The 23,337-nt window shown below is 38.1% G+C and overlaps 1 protein-coding gene and 1 long non-coding RNA gene across 4 annotated transcripts in view; one reads left to right on the forward strand and one right to left on the reverse strand.

Annotated features, from left to right (window-relative positions):
• PREX2 (phosphatidylinositol-3,4,5-trisphosphate dependent Rac exchange factor 2) overlaps positions 1-23,337 on the forward strand; it is a 172,796-nt gene that overhangs the window by 134,369 nt on the left and 15,090 nt on the right. For both annotated transcript variants that reach the window (XM_077186296.1, XM_054644997.2), the window contains 3 exons: positions 5,640-5,706; positions 7,693-7,883; positions 19,636-19,738. In XM_077186296.1, the coding sequence (XP_077042411.1) occupies positions 5,640-5,706; positions 7,693-7,883; positions 19,636-19,738 (361 nt within the window). The remainder of the gene's footprint in view (positions 1-5,639; positions 5,707-7,692; positions 7,884-19,635; positions 19,739-23,337) is intronic.
• LOC143695260 (uncharacterized) lies at positions 11,775-16,124 on the reverse strand. Of its 2 annotated transcripts, none has more exons than XR_013184365.1 (2): positions 15,908-16,124; positions 11,775-12,468 (listed from the first exon to the last, which is right to left on the reverse strand). It is a non-coding gene; the product is annotated as an uncharacterized LOC143695260 (long non-coding RNA). The 2 variants fall into 2 exon arrangements; XR_013184364.1 differs by lacking the exon at positions 15,908-16,124 and adding an exon at positions 14,267-15,901.

Below are 23,337 nucleotides of genomic sequence, written 5' to 3' on the forward strand. Positions count from 1 at the left end.
AAAGTAGGCAGTATTACATTGAGCAAACTGGAGCTTTTTCCCCATTTTTTGGTCATCCATGATTTTCTGTCTTGACATTTCTATGCTTACATTTATGTAATGCCCTGCTCTTGTGTTTACAAAGGTTTAAGAGTAGGGCTGTGAAAGGCCTGCTTGGATAGCAGGACTGTTGCTTTGCAAGCATCCTCCTCTGTTTCTACTTCAGATACTTGTGCTCATTCTAGTGCCAGTTGCTCATCATACCTTACTCATAGGCTGAAGATAGTTTAAATTGCTGGGAGACCAGTAGTTTAGCCAGATGCTGCAGTCTTGCAAGAAAATGAGGAGCATTATAAAGATTCCTCCCCTTAGTTTAAGAGCCTAGTTTCTTAGGAATTTGGTTTTCAAGAGCTGAGTTTGTGTCCCTGCTGTACTCCCAGTCTAGTCCACTAAAACAGATGTTTGCCAAGGAAGTCCTTAAGTGTCATTTCTTGAAATTTTCTTAATATCCTCCCCACTTGTAAGTATTTAAATGCATTATTAAACCTGATTAATTTTTCTCTTCTCTATGTATTTTTCTTGCCTCACCATACAGTAGCATCCCCTTCACCAAAGCCTGCACTATTTCCCACAGTAGAGGGAAAAAAAAAATAATAATTGTCCTGTTCCCAGCCAGGACAGGGTTAATTTCTGCAGCAGCCAGGAGGGACATGGCTAGGACCTGGAGATTGTTCTAGACCACCTTCCATCATTGCCAGGGGCAGGGGAAGGGAGTCTCTTCCAAGGAGAAGAGGTTCCTGCTCATGGAGTAAATGTGGTGATGGTCCTGACCAGAGGGAGCATGGGGGGGCATGGCTGTGGTTGGATTGTGGGCTCCACAGAGACCATTTTTGTGTGGGAATCACTGTTTTGAACACTTTTGTCATTAATATTGTTGCTCTTACTGTTTGTTTTCTTGCCCCACTGCTGTTTCTAGGAAATTGTTCTTATCTTGACCTGTGATCTTTACCTTTTGTGACTCCAATTCTCCTCTCCAGCCCAATGCAGGGGAAGGGGGAGCGGATGATGGTGCATGGCTTGGAGTGGTTTCAGGGGAAAGACTAAATTAGAGAATACAATTCCTAAACCATGCCATCAGGAGGGACTGACAAAAGCTGGTTTGCCACTTTGTGATGGGGTTGTGCCAGGAATCATAGAATTATTTAGGTTTGGAAAAGACCTTTAAGATTGAGTCCAACTGTTAACCCAGCACTGCCAAGTCCACCACTAAACCATGTCCATGAGTGCCATATCTACACATCTTTTGAATACCTCCAGGGAGAGTGACTCAACCATGTCCGTTGCAATCTGTCCTGGCTTTTCCTAATAACCAATCTAATCCTCCCCTAGCACAGACTGAGGCCATTTCCTCTTGTTCTGCCACTTACTTTGTGGGAGAAGAGGCCAACCCCCACCTCATTACAAGAACAATAAGGTCTCCCCTGGGCCTCCTTTTCTTCAGGCTAAACAACCCCAGCTCCCTCAGTTGCTCCTTGTAAGACTTGTGCTCCAGGCTTTTCTCCATCTTCATTGCCCTCCTCTGGACACAGTCCAGCCTCTTGGGGTCTTCCTTGTAGTGAGGGCCCCAAAATTGAGCACAGGATTGGAGGTGTGGCCTCACCAGTGATGAGTACAAGAGTGCTAGGACCTTACTAAGGGGTAGGGCATACTGAGTTGCTTAATCATGAAACACAAGTTACAATGTGATTAGAGCCACGTGGTACTAAAGTTTTCCTTCAGTACTGCACTTCAAAAAACTGCACTTCAGTTTTCACAATAGTTGTGAGAGGTCAAAATATTACTTTATATGCTCTTTGACAATTTAAAGTCATGGTACTGTCACAAAGCTTTTCAGTTGTTAAAATTAAAACTCTCTGTAACTACTAAGGATGCTGGTGATGCTGTACATAGGATTGTATTGCTGACAGATGCTAGGAGACATGATTTAAAATTGCTAAGTCTTAGCATGGGTTGAGAAGGTAATTCTACTTGGTAATCTATCATTTATTGAGATTTGCCATTTAGTGGCAAGAATACATGAAATAATTTGCTATAACAGAAAATGGACACATTTACTACAGAAAAGGAATTTTTACATATATATTAGATGTATATAAATGTATTTACAAACGTATATGTATTAATTTATATACACACACATATATACATAAGCATGTTACACACTCTCTCACCTGTGTAGTTAAAAGCTAGATGGCAGAACATTGTTATTAAAGAAACACTTCTGTATTTCTTTAATAACAATTCTGTATGTGCACATAGATGCAGAAATACAGAGATACTGTTTATCTGTGTCATAAATATGTGCTTTTTAATTCGAGCTGAAGAAAATAATTAAGGATTCCCACACTTCCCTACTCCACACCTCTGTTCTAATGAGTCCTTTCTCAGATTGCTGACTGTGCTTTTTTAGATGGTCTTTAATATCTTGTGACTGAGGGATAAAAAATCTAGTAGAATTGAGATCCATTTCCATGCTTCTGTTGAGGACAGTAGGAACTAATTTATATGTTTGCCACACAGGTTGTGGAAATAAAATGCTAAATTCTTCTGTGCTGTAACATGAAAGCAAAATCTTTCTAGAGCAGAACCAAAAACTTGGTGGTATTTAATGCCATAACCTCCCCCTCTTCAATTATTTTTTTACTATCCTTTTTCAAAAAAAAGATTAGCAATACCTAGGATAACCCTGTGGGCTTACTGGCACAAGAAATTGAGAATAAGACTAAACACTTGGATTTGCTTGAATTATCTTTCTGTTCCAAGTTACTCAGGAATGCGTGTCTCTGCAGGTCTGAAACCTTCTTAGGCTTCTATTTGCAAAATTTCAATTTTCAGGACTTTATACATGTCTGTGTCAGCTTTGGAGGGTACCCTGTAAAATGTGTTCACTAAGAAAACATCAGTACTTCTGCATTTCCTTTGTACTCAGGTTGTGGGAAGACATCTTGGGAAAGCCTTTATCTTGTGAGAGATTTTACTTTTTGAACCCTAAGATGTTTGTTACCTTACCCTGATGTTAGTTTCTCTGAGATACTTGTCCCTCTTATTTGACATTGCTGTGTAGGGGATATCTTACAAAAGTCGAACACAGCAATAATCCTCAGTAGATTTATTGTGTATTGGATTATCTACCTTTTTTTTAAAGGAAGGCTTTTCTGCTGGATCTTAGAGAAATTGCAAGGCTTTAAAAGCTAAACGAACATCACATTTGGAGACAAAGAACTATGATTTCATTCTGGTTCATTTCAAATGGATTAGAAAATATTGTCCAAATTGGGCACCATGCCAAGATTGCCATTAACTTTTCCCATAAAATATGATTAAGGACCTTAACAAGCATTTAGTAATTAAGTGAAGTGCTTTGGAAATTTATATGCTGTCCACAGGTTGTCATGTTCTGTAAAATACTGAAGACAGTTCTTATGAAAAGCAATAAAAATAAAGCACTTGAGAAACATCTGGGAGTGTTATCTGATGGGGAAGGAATAGTTTCACTTGTAACAGGATATTTTTATATTTTAAATGAATGTTGTGTAAAGTTGATTTTTTGTTTGGGTTTTTTTAGGTTAGTGAATAATTGCCTGAATTAATGGAGTAATTCCTATAACCACATATTCCATTCCAGTGTCTGTGTTGCTTCATTTTATACTCTTGAGTTAATTATATTCCATGTACCCCATTAATTAGTGTACTGTTCCATATTTGGTTTCTGGTTTTATTTAATGCAGATGAATTTGCTGGAATAACAGTCCAAAGAGATGGGATTGCTGAACAGTCTCTGAATGAAGCAGATTTTTCTATTGTATGGCAGGAAAAAGCAGTATAGCCTTTCAGTCTGATAACGTTCAGGGGAGAGCAGCATGAGGCTTTGTTTTGTAGCTTTGCTAACAAAGAGAAAAGGTTGGTCTGCTGCTGCTGAGGTAGCTTTTATGTGCTGTGGCCACTCAAAGTGATTTATGAGTAATTTTCTCTACAAACCTCTTTTCCTTTCAATAGTGTCCAGCTTCCTTTGACACAGAGTGCATTGTGGATCATGCAACAGGCTTAGTGGAATAACAGAACTAGATTATCTTTGCTGTGCTTTCTGAGGGAATGAATTCAAACCTTAAATTTGGGACAATTTGTTTTTCAAAACTAAAAACAACAAACAAATAATGGATGGATTGGATGGATTTTTTAAATCAACTAAATTATTGCAGATTATTGAAGAGTAACAGGTATTCAGATCTGCAGTCTGCACTCCTGCCCAGCAAGTGTGCAACAATGTAACTTCTCTCCCAGATGAAATAATAAAATAAGAGGGGGGGGAGCAATTTTAGCCTTATGTACTACATGAACCAGTGCTTTAACGACTGGGGTATCCAGCTGATCCTCTTGTTTGAGAGCTAGGATGCAAGAAAACATTTTTTTTTTTCTCCATACTGTAGATCAACTGAAATTTGGCAGCCAAACTCCTTAGTTCCAGCCTGGGCTGGGGCTCACTTGTGGCCTTTAGTCAGGTCTGTGTCTTGAGCACACACAGTGGAGATAGATCACAGTGATACCTTGAGGTTGTCACTGGAGAATCTCTCTTTTTTTTCCCCTATGTGTTCCACAGTTCAGTTGGGTTTCTCTGCTTCTGTTTCATTTAAATGCTGCCCAGAGTTTCTGCATTAGTAGCTGCTGCCTGGTTCTCACTGGTAGGTAGGGAGGCCTACCGAATATTTCTGTTTTCAGCTGCCACAGGAGATTTTAGGACCTTTACTACCAGCAGAATGAGTTTTGTGATCAGAGAAACATGGAATGGTTTGGGTTAGACAACCTTTAAAGATCATCTGGTTGGTCCAGCTTCACTGCTGTGGCAGTGACAGACTTATTTCAGTGTTGCTGCAGAGGCACTAAAACCTGTGATCTTATCACAAAGATATGTGTGATATTTACCTCTGAGATGCTTAATGATCGCTCCTCTGTGGTGAGCAATTAATGTGCTTATAAGTTGGAAAGCTAAAACAAATTTCCTCTGGGGTTCCTGAATTGAAGAAGACATGTATAATGCATATTTGTCCCCTGTAGGGTTTCTGCTTTTTTGTTTCTTTTTATATTATGAACATGTATATGTTTCCTCTGTCAGTACTGTGTTTCATGTTGGGGATTCTGCTTTTATGTTACTGCACTTATATACAGCAGATATAAAAAAAGCTTGTAGAATGTGAGGCTCAGGCACTGTTTCTATGCCAGTTTTCCCAAAGTCACTCTTAAAATCTATACAGATGCCACAGACTTTTTTTTCCATGGGTAACTTTGTTGGAAATCACTTTCAGATCCCCTTTTTTCTTTTTTCTTATAACTAGATGTTAAAATTTTGCACGGTACTGCCAAAGGGCAGAGGGACAGTTTTTTGTCTCCAGAATAAAAAAGGTCTTTATTTTATTGCTGTTTATTTAATTACTTTAAAAGAAGGCGTGATAGTGCCTGTATTGTATTACTCCTTGACCCTCTCTTTCCATAAGGTAAAACACCCTCCAACCTTAGGATGTTGTTTAAGAATAGTCCCTTGAAGAAATTTGTTCAGGACTTGAAACAATTAGTTTTTGCCTTACTCTATTTGTTTGTTCTTTCAGGGCATTCTACCTGGACAAGTCAAACTTGCCTCCAAATTCAACATCTAAAGCAGCTTATATAGATAAGGTAAATAAAAATGTTAAGTGCCTAATTAAACTCTGCATGTTATACACTGTGTTACTGAGACTTACTCCATCAAAAATTGAATTGTTTAAAGCTGGGGGGAGAGGGGCAGGGAAAGGAGGAGCTCTCTTGCAGCTTTTTGTCCCACCTGTGTTTTTTGGGGTTGGTGGTACCATGTGGTTCTGATTAAAAGGTGTGGCAGGAGGGTATCTGGGTATCTGTATTTGAGAAGAGGAATCATTACCTTCCTTTTTTACTGTACTTTCAGAGCAATGCTGCTGCCCTGGGAGCATGTAAGGTGCAGGCAGAAATTCTTTGTTCTGAAAGCTGGAAGTGCTTTTCCAAATTAAATACTCCTTCAGCATCCCGCTCAGAAGACTTTCTTCTGAATCTTCTTATTTAGGCTTTCTTCAAATGCTTTCATCTCTCTTTAAACCTCTGTGGCTGAGAGATCCCAGGGGCTATAAAAATTCATTTAATGCTCTATTCCCTCGTTGAAGAGTTAATTCCTGCATTGCACCCCAGTAGGGGGAATAAAGAAATTCCTGGGGTCTTGCCTGTGAAAGTGATCGAGCTACTATGGCTTGAGAAATAACTGCTCATCAGCTGAGCTCCATGTCAGACTAAAATTTTATGTCAGTATCAGCCCTGGTTTTAACAGACTGGTGGTTCCTATTTCTTGGATCCATGCAGGACTGCACACAGGGGAAGAAGGACATTTGCCACTCCTTCCCTGGGGAGTCAGCAGCTTGCCTGGCAGTCACAGGTGCAGCAGGGGATGTTTAGCTGTGAGGGAAGTGCTTGTTGCCCCTAAACCTGTTCCCTATCCATTTCAGCAAAAAGTTCAAGGGCAAGAGAAAAGCATCTCATAATCCACATCTGACCAAGGGATGCTAGGTTAAGTTAAGGCATTTATTTTGCAGCTGGAGCAAGCAAAGAGTGAGTGCATGATCCACTTTTGGCTGTGCCTTGCACTTCATTGTCCATAGCTTTGCATTAGTAGATGACACCAGCTAAAATCAATTTAGACAGATGCAAGTTAATCCAGTAGGACCTAAACCAAGTTAAATCTGTTTGAACCCAGGTTAAAATATTTTTTTATAGCTGATTTTCTTGACATCTATGCTTTTCAATGAAGTAACTAGGACCAAGTGAGGCTGGTGTTTCTATAACTAATTAAAACTGTCTTTAGGGAATTAATCTATCTTTCAATAGATTAATTCTTTGAGTAGCATGGGAATTTGTTGCGATCTTTATGTGTTTCTGGAATAAAGAGAAGTGGGAATTTGGAATTAGGTGGTCTGAAAATTTGTATTTGAACATCTCATTTACACAAAGCACCATGAGATACTGGTTTTCATTGCTAGACCACTTTTGAAGACTCTCTTCTGACACAAGCTTTGCACTTGAAAGCTGCCTTCTTTACTTCATTCATTCTTAGTACAGTAATGCTGGGATTATTTTAAGTCTTACTACAAAGTTAACTGGTTTTGCTTTGTAGTATGTTTTTGTCACATCTGTTAATTTTTATTTTTTGATGTTAGTCAGGATTAGGAACTAGGCATTTGACAAATAAAGGACAGTGTTGTCATAAATGTAAGATGATTTTCTCAGCGAGTCAATTAACAAGTCTTGGTATCTTCCTGTATATGTGTGCAGTTGTAGGTTGCTTCTTTATGTCTTCCCTTCTTTCCCAGCCCATTAATGGATACAGCACTCATGGGTAAATTGAGTCTGTTGATGTGAAGAACACTTCCATAGGCAGGAACTGGGAAGGAAACAGTCAGTGATGGGAAGAAGTGAAAAGCTTTAGGAAGTTGTCATGTGTCATGTATCAGAAGACTCTGTGTTTGGTATTTATGTTATGGAATTCGGCTTTCTCAGCCAGACCTGGTGTTCTACCTGCATCTCTGATGGTCTGCTCCGAGAGAGTATTTCATGTGCTCTCAGGGGCAAATATTCAGGTACCTCTCTGTTCCTCCCTTGCAGCTGATGAGGCCTCTCAACTGCCTGGATGAGCTGTACCGGCTCGTGGGCTCCTTCATCCGCTCCAAGCGCACGGCCGCCTGCGCCTACACCGCCTGCAGCGCCTCCGGCGTTGGGCTGCTCTCGGTGTCCTCCGAGCTCTGCAGCCGGCTGGGAGCCTGCCACATCATCATGTGCAACAGCGGGGTTCACCGGTAGGAAAACTGCTGTTTCCCTCCTTTTTTGGCAGTCTGTCACTCTGTCACTGCAGGTTGGAGACTGCTCTCTTTTCAAAGATGGATCTTACACTAAATATCGAATATTTTACATGGAACAGCGAGTGCACTTGAAAGATTTGTGGGAATTCTAGAACTGTGTTTGCAGTGATTGATGGAAGTAGACAGTACAATTTTTTTGGGTTGTGCAGTTGTAATGAGATTGTTCCCCATTCAATTCAGTAAAAGGCAGAAAACTTAATTGCTAAAGTAGAAAGAGAAATGTTACCTAGATGAATAGTAAGTATGATATTGAACTCTTAACGAGGCATGAAATGCTGAAATTTTTATTTACTTTGTATGGTACGGGGAATAATAGTAGAGCTTGACTCAAGGAAACCAGATGATTGATTCAAGGAAATAAGACACATCGATTTCTGCAGGTACACCTTATGGTAACAAGAGGTTCAGCCTGAAGGATGGTTGATGTCCTTAATATAATACCAAAAAATAGACTGACCAATAGTAAATTGAACTTTGTCATCAACCCTAAGAGATTTTAATAGACAAATATATATATAACAGTAGTAACACCACAGAACTCTCTAAAACTTAATCTTACTTGTCACAGGTAACAATATATTTATGTTCCAGCTGGGGAGATTACAATTTTTTGGGACAGTGTACCAAAAAAGCAAAGACTAAAATTTCAGAGAGGGAAAAACCCCAACAAATGAAAGAATTAACATAACAAATAATCTGATACTAAAAATATGCTCTTCTCATGAGAATTCCAAACTGCAGATCAGGGGTAGCAGTATGTTAAAAATGCTGCTTAGTTTCTGATCTATGCAAGTCCTTATTTTAGCAGCCTTGGTTACCAATACCTTGTGATAGAATGAGCAATACTTTCTCCTGATTTAAAGTAAAATCCTTTCTTCCAAAGAGTTTTGAGGAGGGAAGAAGAAAAGAGGCAATTGCAACATAAGCAATGCAGATTATCAGGCATGAAAAAAAGGAAAAGCTTCATATACAGCCAAAAAAATTAAGTTGTATGAAACAGTGTTTGCCACTTGAGAGTTGGCAACAGACCACTTGTATTACTCTCTGTCAATGATACAAATGTACATAACATACTGTATACTGTATTTAATTTTCGGGAATAGCAGGAGAAAGCTTTGCTATGTAACATTAGTCACGATATCAGAGGAAGATGCAAATGCTGTGGAGCATGGGCTGTCATGACACTGTTGTTTCAGAAGACCATGAGGCTGTACAGCTTTTATCTTTGTCTTGCTTTGAGTTTCATGTCTTACGTGATCAGAAAAGGAGTCAGGCATAATTCTGCGGGTTTTTTTTAAGCTGAAAAAAGACTGCCTCTGGGTTTGACCCGCATTTCATGAATTTGTCAATACATTTGTGCCAAAAATTCTGATAGTTTAAGACTGTAGTCAGAACTACCCAAATAAACTATTACCCTGTAGTGCGTGGGCCATAAATTATTCAGAATGATTTGGTGACTGAAAAAGATCCGGTTTGCTTAAATCTGAACATGAGCTATTCTAAGATGAAAATTAATTCATCATTAAATTTCTGCTGAAAACGAGGGCTAATTCAAAGATAAAAACTTCTAAAATATCTATAGAAGTTTATTTGAAAACCACAAAAAATTAGAAAACCAAGCATAAAACCATATTGATTTTAAAGACTGTATTATGAGCATGGGAATGGGATTTAAAGTGTTATGTGTGGGTTTCTGTCTAGATGTTAAAGTATTCATCATCATCTATTTACATAAAGTAAAGATGCAAGATGCTTTTCTCTAAAGCATGACTAGTTCTACTTTACAGTGAGTCCATTTGAGTTTTGGTACAAGATACTGCTACTTCATTTGTGCATTAATACTGCCTTTGTGGCTACCATCTGTTCAGAGAAAGAAACACCAACTCTTGGCATTATCAGAGATATCTCAAGATGGGCCCTCCAGGAAAAATGAATGAGCTACTTGAGAAATTGTATAGGTACTCAGGGGTTTGTACTTGGAAGTTCAGAAGAAAACTCATGTATTTAGAGACAAGAAGGGATTATTTCACTCTTCTAAGGGAAATAAATCCCTTTGAGTTGTTAAAGCTAAGAAAGTTTTTTAATAACAATTTCCTGAAACTACTGTTGAAGATGCAAACTGGATGGATGAAGAAGTTTTTCCTTAGCATTTGGAGTCATATAAAGTCACTTCATGTGCTGTTTTCTCTTTCTGGTCTCCCTAGGACACATCTCTGCAGTCCAGTACTAAGTGGGCTTTGGTTTTTTGACATTCTGAAATTGCCTTTGCCCAGATAGAAAGCTTGCTTTATTTCCAGCTGGTAGGTTTGCTCAGTGAATTTTGTGCCCAGCATTTCTAGTGCTGAATTCTGCAGTGTTTTTGTGGACCTACTCTCCTTGCTGCTCTCAGAGAAACAGTCTTGCAGCAACACAAAGTCCTGTGGGGAGGACACAAGAGGAAAGAGTAAGATGCTGCATGTCATCAAGTCCCATAGACAGAGGATTTTGCTTTATGCCTGCCATCTTGAAGGCTAAATTCTTCTGTTTGTTGGAGTAGTATTTAACCAGGGCAGATAATGTTGCAAAATAGTGCTCCTTAGCTTGTTAGCTAGTTCCTTAGAGTTCCAGCTACTGATTTTGAGTTAGAGGGGATATTTGTCTCTGGTTGTACTCAGCAGTGTATCTGGCTTTCTGTGCTCTTAGAAACGAAATACTGTGAAGTCCATGACTGTGATCAGTTGCAGAACTTCACGTTTTGTAGGTCCAGATCAATGGCTCATGACTGTTTTTTAACAATAGGCCACGGATACTAAATGAGTTAAAACTGGTATTATCTACAGATGCTACTGGATGAACAGATGGGGGGAATTATGTGAATTTTTCTTGCAGAAGAATTAAAAAAATTAACATCTTTAAATTTTTAGAATCTATTCATTTGTCAGTCTTGCCAGCTTAAAAATGAAGCTCAACTTGTAGCAAGGCTCCCCCATACTTTCTTTTTAAAAGCCCTCATTTTAACTCAGTTTCTATGATTGGTCTTCAAGGGAGTGAATGTCTGAGAGTCTCTGGAAGAGTACAGGGTGCTCCACTCATCAACATCTTTCTTTTGTTCATGGGGTGTGGGAGATGAGCAAGACATTCATCTGTCAAAGTTTAAATACATTTAATAGAATGTAAAATAGAATTATATATATATATATATATATATACACACACACCTTCCCTCACTCAATTTATTCATCCCCTACTGAACTGATTTGAGGGCCCTTTCTGTGTTCTCTGAATTTAGGTGTCATGGATTGACAAGGGGGCAGGGGGAGGTTCTGCCACTGCTCCTTCTAACCAGAAGCAAGTCCCAGATAGCTTGTGAGGGAGGCACTGGGTGACAGTCCAATGCAGAAGAGGCAAAGAACTATGAAACAGCAGCTTTGTCTGCTTTGACAGTGATTGCTGATCTCTGGATCAGCAGTGTCTTGGTTTCTGACTTCTCTGTGATCCATATTAAATTGCTTTTTACGCTGCACTAGGCTAAAACAGCTTGACAGAGTTCATACTTTCATCCTTATATCCAAGATAATGCTGGGGATTTTGGATTGCTGGTGATTGCTTTTCTTTGATTTTTATTACGACAATATGTTTACCAATTTACATTAAAGCCTGCAATCCTATATCTATTTCAGACAGCAGTTCTTTCCAAATACATTTTGAGTACCAGAAAACCAAGGATGGGGGAAAATAAGTCCCTTTAACCTTCACTGTCCTAAGTGATGTGTGAGTGCTACAAACCTCCCCTTGGATTATCATAAGTGAACATGCCTTGTTGATCAACAAGAGGAACAGAGCTCTGAATTAGTTTGAGAAATCAATAGTTTGCATTTTTATTTTACCTTTTTTATCTTTCATAATTATATTTCTGCCTGCCAGGCAGCTGTCACCCTGTAAACAATGTTCTGCTTTCTTTGCTTGTGTTCATTCTGTTTGAAGTTGCTATCAGTCTGTACAAATGCAGGTGATGAAAGGCACTTTTAAATTTTATTGAATCATGATTCTAGCTCCTGCTTGAGGGAGAAGAGCAAGACTGCACTGCACAGACATGTCCTAGGCTCTTTCTGTGCCAAAATGAAATTAGGTGCAGCAGCTGCAGAAGTCTGTTCAGGGACCATAGGCCTTACAGGCTCAAAGGAATAATTTAAAGCATCCAAATGAAACAAATCCCAAGTTTATTTAAATTTTTGCATTTCCTGGAGGATCAAGGGGAAAATCTTCTATAATCTTGATGAAACCTAGAAAAATCAGAGTCTTATTTTCTTTTCTGAATTTTAATTTCCCCTGCAGAAATTCTCTCCTTAGTGTTACCATCCTTCAAGCAGTGGGGTTCTGGCTGGCAGACACTTGGCTGAAGAATGAGGCAGGTTTTGCCAAGTGTTGATTATGCTGTCTCCTGTAGCTGGCAGTGGTCCTGCAATCCAGCCAAACCTGCTTCATCTTCCACATTGCAAAGCAGAGTAGCACCATAAGCTGTCCATCATGGCCAGCTGCCTTTCTGTGAATCAAATGAAACAAGGTGAAAAATAGGTTCCCTGAATTTGTATTTTTGACATTCTAGCGTAAGAATTCTTCCTTTTAGATTCAGAAATTTTCCTCTAAGAATTTAGTTCTGAGCTCAATGAGTGCATGCTACAAAGAAAACCCTTGGAGTGAGTTTTGCAGCTGTATTTAGGCTATAAACTCCCAGTAAGAAAGCTTTCAGGGGTCAATGGGACTGCTTTCAGGAGACAGGTTAGCACAGCCTCAAAAACTAATCCATACCCTTCTCCAGCCATCTGGTCTCAACTGGGCTTTTAGTCCTGCTACCTTCCCATTTAGTCAAGATTCTCTTTTATTTTTTAAATGGTAGTTATGTTATGTCTGTCTACAATTATTACATTTTTATGATACCATACCCACTGAGGCATAAATAAACTTCTCTTTGTGTAAAATAATTATTTGGGATAAGACAGTATTATTTGCGATAGAGCAGGATAATTTAGGGTTTAGGATAATAGGGTATTACATTCTGTGCTGGTTACTACCTAAAACCAACAAAATAATTTTGAAATATGTGAGAATTTGTCTTAAAATAGAATAGGCAAGACATTTAGCAAAAATAGTGCTATGCTGTTCCTACAGCAGTAATTGTTTTATTTTGCTCTATATTTGTCTTTCATAGGCAATCTGGTACATTTTTGCTTTGTCAACTCTAGTGTATCTAAAGCATACACAGGATGGATGATAGTCTTACTGTTCTGTATGTTTTAAATTCTGAGACACCTATTTTGTTTAAAATGCAGTCTGAAATGCAGAGAAATGCATTAAATGCAGTGAGACAGAAAAGATGGATCTAAGTCACTACTAGTATGGATTTCAAGGTGTGCTTTTTTTCTATTTGGTCTTCTTTTAACATTATGGATGTTTAGTAGCAGGGTTGACACAATGCTATCACTGTGCTCTCTAGAATCATCCTTTCGTGCTTCAGTTCCTGCACAATTGTCTTATCTGCAGTCCAGATCTTTGAAACTGGTGTTTTTCATGCAAAATCTTCTACTGTACAATCAAAATAAAATAGGACCTCTCAAACAATCTGAAATTAAAAACGTAACCAGATCTGCTTTAATTTTTGGCATAAAGAGAGTTAAGTGAATAGCTTGAATAATTACAAGACAAGAAGTAAATTGCAATTTTTTACCAGATTTACTTGCCTCCTTACAGAGGAACAAGCCTTTAATGGAAAGATCTTCTACACAGAATGAGAGATAATGGCCAAAGCTGGGGTTTCAGATGCCTTTAGATTCTGTTTGTTTATTTTTGCAAGTATGATGGAAAATGAGAAAATAAAAGGCATGGAATAGCTTAAAACTTTGGAAATGCTGTTCTCTCATCAAGCAAAGAATATTTAATAGTGAAATTGCTTCCTTGCAACATTTCCAGCTGACTAGAGGTGCTAAGATCTTACAGGAAAAATGATTGTGAAAAGATGCTCCCTGCAGTTTTTTAACACTGACAGATGAGGTGCAGTGAAAAGAAGTGCCTTTTTTTTTTCTTCCTAATTTTTCTTTGAAAATCTCTTTGTCTTAAAGAGGTAGAATACTTACATTTTTTTATGAAATAGACTGGATGACAATAATCTTTAAATCTACAGAAAAAATACTAACTTTACTTCCTTTGTACTTCCTTCCTTTCCTTTACTTCATTATTACAAATTACTAATATTGAACCAAATAACCTTGATAAAAATATGTTTGTAAACTACAAAAAGTTCATTAACCAATGATAGATTTGATATATGACTAATAGATACTTACCTCCCAAGAATGATTCTCTGGCTTGATAAGTTCATGCCATCCACTTCAGTAAGTCAGAAATCTATTGGTAGTTTGTGTCTGAAAATATCTGGTAGAGCTGGGTTTGATTGTCCTGTTGTAGGATGGTGGAGGTATGCCTGATAAGGGAGTTGGGGTATCTTTATTCTGAGGTTTGCATAACTGTGTAACCACAGTGATGCCTTTTGTGAATGAAACCCCTGCATGCTGATGCTTAATGGACAAAAGGCAGAAAATCCCTTTAACACAGGCTGCACATGGCCATTCTGTGTGGTGATGGTGTGTTCCACAGACAGTTACTTTTTGAAGTGTTGGTTTTGATTCAGCATGGAATTAATACACTTGATGTGCATAATAATGGCTTTCGATATGTTAGACAGGCCTTCAGTGGACAGGTTCCATCCAACACTGATTTTACAGTGGCCTTTCCACACTGGCAACATTTCAGCTTCACAAAGATTCATACAGGGACTAAAACTAAGTCCTGAACTCCAGCAGAGTTTACTGTAATTATGAAATACAGTACTGTAGTTTAGTGTATGATTTTCGTGCTCATTTTCTCTCTAATACTTAATGGCTGGCCAAATTTACCTCTGTTGAAAAGCAAGGCTGTTCAGCAAAGTTTCAGTTATGGGCACAGAGAATGCAAGCTTCAGTTTTATTTGCATGGAGACACATTTCCACAGTGAGAACATCTTAAAGCTTGTGGAACAATCTTGAATTAGGCCTGCCTATACTTTGTCCACCCATTTTTTATAGTCCTGAACAACATTCGTCTTCCTTTTTAGTTTTGTTGTGTCTATATTCTTCTTCAGATTGTTCATCAGAATCAATGCGTATTACCCAGCTATCACTATTAATTATAGACAAATGCCCCATAAAATGTTTACCCCAAATTGATTTACTTTAACACTAAGTTTTTTATTACTTTATGCACTGATTTAAATAATATTCCTTCTATACATATTAATTTAAATGACAGCAGAAAAAAAAAAGATTACTTGTAGTTTAGTTGATATAAAAAGTGGTCAAATGTAGGAATGATTAGCTTATGATGCATGGGAAGAAAAGTAATTAAAATAACAATAATGACATTAAATTATATGTTGAGAGAAGCTTTAGTTTTTAATTAGACGAAGCATACATGCATCCTTTTAATATTTTTTTCCTATTCACATAGAACATAATTCATTTTGACATCTCTGACTGTGGTAACTACTAAACCAATTTGTTTCACCTCATCTTTTCTACTCAGGGCATTTTTCTAAGGGATGTTTTGGTATGTTTTTGGATGTAGAATGGCTGAAAGCCTAATTGAAACCTGAGAATGAATTGGATGATTTAGATAGCTTTTGCTCTGGTAACCTAAATATGCACTTTGCTGCACGGCACCTCTGTAGGTAGTGAACACAAACTCAAAATTATTTTTCCTTTCCAATGACATTAGGCAAGCTGTTGTGAAATAATCAATTTCTCAGAAAATATCAGTCTGTATTTGTATTTTACAACTCCATTTTTCAGGATTGATGTGCATCTGTCCAGCTGATTTGCAGCCCTTTAGTGAAAATCACATCTAGTCAGAAAAAAAAGGACTATTGGTGATAGAAAATCATTTAGTCTTACATTTTTAGCCAAGTTCAGAATGGTTTGATCCAGAAGTTGTTTTAAAGTTTGTGTTTAATCTTCACATCAATACTGTCATGACTGATGGGAGACTGGGGATAGCAGGCAGGAGCTGGGAGCAGCTGCAGCCCCTTCTGTTTCTTGGAAACCAAATGGATGAAATGAGGAATTCTCAGCCCTGTTGTCCTGGGAAATCCAAATGTCTCTGCCTTGCTGTTGTAATCTGTCAAGACAGGGAATTTGTCATTCTAACTGACATAAATTCTGAAATGATGAATTTGGGTCTTTTGTTTTTCTCACATTAAAAAAAAGGGGTGAGAGGAAAAGAGAGGGAGTCAGAACAGATTTTGATCTGTTTACGCTGTTAAATCTATGGATTTGGGCTTTATGCTTCCCATAACAGAATGTTATGAAGGTTTTTCCCCAAATATTTTCCTTGTTTGGCTTGTCTGGGCTGATTGCATCCAAATGACCAGATACTTTCAGAGGTCAGAACTGCTTCCAGATTGCTTTGTAAACTTCAATACCATCTGTTTATCAGCTCTCAAAATGCAGGAGAAAAGTGGATTATTGCTTACTGCACATATTTACTGACAACCCTTGATACTGAACTTTGCTCAGGCCATCAGAATAACTTTACAAGATGGAGAATAACCAGATTTCATATTGTTTAATAAAATCTTAGAAGTTACATTGGTTTAAATTTGCATTTGCTTTATCTCTCCATGCTTGGCAGCCCTATTGCTGAGGTACTTCCAGTTATGACTTTTCCATGTTACCATCTGATGTTTTGTGTGTGCATTTTTTCTTTCACAGCAGGTGTCTAGGGGAGTTTGATTTGTGAAAAGGGATATGTACTAATTAAAAAAACTATTTGAAGAGCTGGGAGGAAGCACCAGTATATAGATAAATGAGTCCCTTCAGCATAATCTCATGGAAGATTAATATGATCAGTTTTGTTAGAAGATGCCATCTCACTGATCTGGTGTTCGACTAAAATGACACTATTTGAGTGTTACTGTTTTTTTTTTATTTAGAAAGTAGTCACCTTATTTCTTAATCACAGGACAAAAGCCATAATCTATAGTTTATATTTAACTCTGCCATTCATCAGACCTTTTATGTGCCAGAGGAGAAACACAAAATCTGGTGATATTAAATTCCATCTCTAGTGAAACAGTATATTCAAATGCAATCAAGTCTCTGATGCAATTTTAACAATTTTTAACATCTGTTAATGAATAAGAAGGTTTTTAAAAAGAGAAAATAGATGTATCAAGCCAGCATTACTCTAGGATTTCACCTCAAACATAAAATGTTCTATTGAAGAGGTGTGATAATTATTAACATCATCACTGCTGTCATTTTGAGTGTCTTTGCTACTAATTTCATAGGACATGTTAAAAATACTATCCTTAGAATTGCTATTCTTACTTGCTGTGGAGAGAGATCTTCAATTTTAGCATATGTGTTTCAGAACTTCAGAAATTAGCTTAAGCAGTTTTTAAAATATGTGTTTCAGAACTGTACTGTAGTTGTTGCCTACCTCCATAACAGCCTCTAAAAGAAATTCTTTATTATGCTGTTTTGCTCTGTCTATGCTTTTCTCACTCTGGTTATGTCTCTGTCTACACACTTGGCAGCCTTATTTCTGAATCATGGTTGGAATTGCCCAAATGTAGAGGCCTCATAATGTCCATGATCATCAGCCATTTCATCAGGTTTGGATAGGGAGCAGTTTGGCAGCCTTCTTTCAATCACAAAATTGCACTTAATTCTTCAATATGACCTTCATTTAGAAGGTTCTTTTGTTAGTTTTGATTGATGCATGCGGAATATAATTTTTTTATACTTTCATTCTTAAGGGTTCCAGGAAGATGGGATTTTTGGGAAACTTGGCTCGGGAACTACTTGCTTGAGAGCTGTACTTTGAGCCCATTAATACATATTATACCTACTGAGAAAATTTTTGCCCTTTTTGTTTGGCTTAGATTATATCTGTCAAATTACATTTCAGATACTTTTGCTTTTTTCCACTGTCAGTAGAACAAAGCCTCCTTTGCAATCTGGTCTTGAAGGTTGGATGTTTAAATTTTGGTGCTGGCAAATATTATGAACATGTATTTTGTGCAATATTTCACTTTTCAAAGACAAGATGAAAACAGTGTTTAGAATTTCTAATCTAACATTTAGCTATCTTGCACCTTAATCAAACACATAGCAGGAAAGATCAATACACTCTTGCCTCAAGTTAACTGAGGCCAGTGTATACAAGAAACTGGGAAATGAAAATTATCTAATTGCTAAGGAAAATCACTTAGCTTATAAATTTTTTATGAAAGACCATTAATAAAGCTACAGATCAAATTTAGTACCCTCCATGCTCACTTCAGTGAAACTTCTTGCAGTCCAGAAATTAGCTTAAGCAGTTTTTAAAATGTGTCATTTTGGGTTTGGGTTTTTTTCAGTAAGAAAATAAGTACAGACACATTTTTTTCCTCCTACAGATCTTCTGCTCAGCAAGATATGTGTTTGATTGAAACATATTGTCTGTTCTGTGTGCATATTATAAACTATGCAGAACGCTTTGGTCAGGATTTTGCCAAAGGGTGCTCAAAACTATAGATTAATAATGTGTCTGAGTTTTATTATTTGAACTTGAAAATTACAGCTTTTGTCAGGTTCTGCTGAGGTAGAATAATGTTGTGTACAACCCATCTTTCTGGTTCAAGAGATTTGATTATTGAAGCACTTTGGTTGTGAAGAGAAAAATCAAGCGATTTACTGGTGCAGAGTAGAGCCACTCTCACCTCCTGGGTTTATAGCAGCCCTCAAACATGTTCTTTCTAAAAGCACCTGTTTCTATTCAGGTGTTTTGTCTCTATCCATGAGTTTTCTACAGCTGTGGTCTTGGTTGCATGAGAAACCAGCCATTCTTTCTTGTCCTCATAACAATGAAAATCAGATGGCATGTTCCAAACGACTTTCCCTGCTACTTCCCGGTGTGCTGGAAGGTTGTCTGTCCTACTGCTCTGAAACTTTTCTGGTTGCTGTGATACAACAGTGACATCCTTTCTGTTAGATGAGGAACCACAATCAGTTTTTGTCCCTCAGGCGTTTTTTTGAAAAAGATTAGCAAATGGCACAGGACAGTTCATTTGAAGGAATGCAGTTTTCATCTATTTTCTTTTATGAAAGTGGTAAATGTCTCTTGATTTTGCACTGCACTGATGTGCCAAAACAATAATCAAGCTAAATTAATTGTAAGAGATTGGGATTCTGGTACAAAGCTTTGGTCTGCTTTTAAGAGTGGAGGGGAGGTAGAACATGCAGAAACCACCTGAAAAGGGATTTATACAATTGCAAAAAATCTTTTTCTTGGGTTGTTACTCCCCAAGTTGTGCACTTGCCAAGCCATAGTTTTTCGTGTGGGTTTTTGTGTGTTTTTTTGTGGTTTTTGGGGAGTTGGGTTTAGTTTCTTTGGGTTTTTTTCCTTAAGAACAAAACAAAACAAATGCATTTGTTTGTATGTCGGCAAGAACACTTGTTACACTCAAAATCTTAGAAACGTTATACTGTTCAGGCTAATGCCTGCATGGGTGAGGGAGGTATAGGAGGCACATTTACCATGTAATCTTTTAATATATAATTTTTTTAAAAAGAGGGTTGATTTAAAAGCAGTTATTTTGAGGAGATATCAGACAGCTGACCTCTTTCCCCCATTGCAGCTGCACCCTGAGCGTCACCCTGGAGCAGGCGATCACGCTGGCCCGGAGCCATGGGCTGCCCCCTCGCTACATCATGCAGGCGACCGACGTCATGCGCAAACAGGTGAGGGGCTGGCTGTGCCAGAGTGCAGGCACATATAGTAGAGGAAATGTATTGTACTTGAATATCTGTACTTGAATATCTGTATAGAGGCTCTGCCCCAAGAGGTCTCGGTTGTCCTTGATGGGCTGCAGCTGCCATGTCCTTAATTGGGCTGCAGCTGTGACCAGTGAAGATAACTGAGATAAAAGGGGGCAGGTTAGCCAGTCAGGGAGAGCCTTGAAAGAACCCTGAACTGAGAGAGAACATGCAGAAGAAGGAGTCTGTGCTGTGAAGATCTGCAGCCATAAGAATACACCGAGGAGGTATAGACTTTAGAAATCTGATAGAACAACAGTACGAGACTCTAGAAATAGAGCAACAACAGGCACACAGCTTTGGTAACTGGGAGTAGGGAGTGGGTGTCCTGGTTTAGGGCACATTTAGGAGAAAACCTCTAAAAGGGGGCCCCTCCAGAAAGCAAACCCACATGGTCTCTCCCCCAACTGGTTCAGGAAGGATTCCTTGGAGAGAAGTGGAAAGAACCTGTTTATTTAACAGGCAAAACACCCCCAGCACACAAAATGAACAATACAACATGACAAGACTCTTTCACCGCTCCGAAAAAGATGACAAATTCAGAAAGTCTCTCTTGGGAGTGGTCGCTCTGTTATCAGTCCCTCTAGCACTGGGGTAGCTACTGCAGGCCACAGGGTGCAAACTCTTGCTGTTTCCCAGGTCCCAGTCTGGAGCAGATTCGAGTAGTTCCAAAAAAAGGAAAGGAAAAACAGTCCAGGGGAAAAATCAGACTGCTTAACTAAACTGATGAGCAGAAGTAAAAAGCAAGAGCAAAGCAGAAGCGAAAAGCCAAGCAAAAAGCAAAGGCCACACTATGTACTGCCCTGTCTGTGTGTCCTGCCAGCCATGGGGGAGCAGTTGATAAGAAACCAAAACAAAACTTTCACTCTTCAGAGCCAGTCTTGAAGGCACAGAACATAATATCCAGCATAAACAGAACACACCAATGGGGATACAAGTGTCACAATGTCACCCTAGGACAGTGGGCTACAGCTGTGGAAAGCAGGTGAGCAGTATCGAAAGCAGTGAGCCATGGAGTACCCAGGTGCACTGACCAATCACCAGAGGGAACAGAGGACACCCAGGTGCAGTGCATGAACAATCAGGGGTATAAAAGGTTGGGCTAAAGAAAAAGAAGGTCAGATGCTTGCAGCCTTCTGGGGTGATGTAATGTTATTCTGTATGGGCAGACACCTGACTCTGTATGGATTGAAGCTTTCTGACATTGTATGATGATACTCTGTGTATTGTGGATATCTCAACTGCAATATATGCTGTGACAGGGGAGACCTGCATGCTTCCAAACAACACATGTAGTTATCAAACAGGAATGATTCGACCAAACATTTTTTAGCCTCCATCCTAATGTTGTGCAGTGTCTATTTGAGTCATCTTAGTTTGGGTGCTTTGTTGTTTGTGTTTTGGTCTTTTGTTTTGGCTTTTTATTTTTTAAATTTTTTCCCTTTTTGTTGAAGGTGTTTTTTTGGTTTTTTTTAATACAGAAACAGGCTATCTTTAACCAGTTGTTTGCTTTCTCTTATGATTTTAAGTGATTTTTGTATAGTAACTGCCTTAGTGTCACCTTACATCAGAATAGTCTGTTGAGTAAGACAATTTTTATCTTAATATATATGATTGATAAAAACAACTTAAGATTATTAGATATTGCCAGTAAAAAGTGACTCATGCACTGAATTAAGGGGAAGTGTGGAAGGGAAGGAGAGAAAGAAATACCATTGTTTTTAATTTCCAGGCAAGATTCCTGAGGACAATGTCCTTATTGCAAAACAGTGTTTTTCACTCTTTGGCAATCATAGTATTTAGGGGCTGTTGTGGATAGATAACCACCTCATCATGAACTCTTGGTGTGAAGGTATGCCAAAAGTACTGGATTAAAAAGTAATATCAACTGAAAATGGGGGTTACGCTCTACTGTATTAACACAACATTTTCTAGACTATCTTGTTATCAGGAAATATTTTCACAAGGATGTATCTTGGAAGGAATTCAAGGGAGGAACGTGAATGGTCCAGAGGTTGTTAGACAAAACTTATAAACTGAAGATTAAAGAGCTCAACCTGTTCAGTTGATGAAAGAGAGGTTGAAGGGGGACTTAATCACTCTGCATGCATATGGAACATATATCCCAGCCTGTGGTAGCTTTCAACCTTACAACAAAATCATAAGCAAAATATACAGGATGCACTAAATCTTGGAGTGAAAAAACCCATGATTAAATATTGTAACGACTAATCACAGATAAGACAAGGTTCATAATTTCTGGGTCCTAGATGGCACCTAATTTATGTTCATTAACTTTACTACATATTTTGTGCAGCAATCACAGTTATGAAGATGATTAAAAAGCTGTACTTTGCTTCTAACTTGCTATAGAGAAAAATATGCATATGCTAGATGTGACCTTTGGTCTGTTAAAACAATTTTGTGGATAGTTTCAAACCATAGATTTGCATCAGTTGTATTTAAGTGTTGCTGCTGAGCATTGGTACATCAGAGTATTTAGTTTCATTCCTTTTTGTATTGAACTTTCACTTATTTTGATGCATAAATTAGGTTTCTGTGGTGAATAATCGTCCTTGAGGTTCTTGAATGTACATCTGCTCAGGAATTACAGCTTTCACTTGACTTGAAAAGAAGGCTACTGCTTTACATGCAGTATATATGCTTTATATGCAACCTATACATGCAAGTTATATGGATGAACTTGCATGTATAGGTTGATATGTCTGCTCCTGAAGATTTAGACAAAAGGCAGATCTGCGTATTTTGCAATCCAAAAAGATGGTTGTAGGGGTTTGCATAAATCTACTTGTAGGATGTATTCTGTCAAATTGTACATTTTCAAAATACAGATCTAGGCCATTTTTAAAAATGCTGATTCATTTTTGTATCTTCTGCATTTATGTAATGAAAATGACAGACAAAATGAGAGAAACTGACATGGTTTTGAGCAGCTGTAGCTGTACTTGCTCAAATACAGATGTGAAAAAAGGCCTTTTGATGAGGCTGCATTCTTTGAAGTAAAACAGCAGGTGATCAATAGCTGTTAAAGATACCAATATCTCAATACCACACACAGATACTGCAAAAATGTGTGGTAGTATATCTGGACTTTTTTCACACATCCTTTCTCTTGCAGGAAACCACTATGGCATTTAATAGAGTAATAATCTTTTGTCGTAACTTTCAATCAGTCTTGGAGTTCTGTAGTAGAAATATAACCCTCCATTAAATTCTAAATGTTTTGGAGTAATTTCAACAACACACTATGGTATTTTCTAGAAACCTGTTTGGATTTAATGTTTAAATTATCTGTAGGATTTAATTGTCGGGATCATAATGCAGGCAATAAAACCTGGAAGAAAAAGAAATAAAAAGGCTTCTTGGGGCTTAATGCAGAACATTTAGTTAAGAGCAATACATGTGCCTTTTCCACATAAAACAAACAAAAAAATTTGTTATCCCATTTACACACTAAACCTTTTGTGGAATAAAGATATTAGCCACAGGGAGGTGCAAGTCAA

The sequence above is a fragment of the Agelaius phoeniceus genome, chromosome 1 (assembly GCF_051311805.1).
Source record: "Agelaius phoeniceus isolate bAgePho1 chromosome 1, bAgePho1.hap1, whole genome shotgun sequence".
Lineage (NCBI taxonomy): Eukaryota > Metazoa > Chordata > Aves > Passeriformes > Icteridae > Agelaius > Agelaius phoeniceus.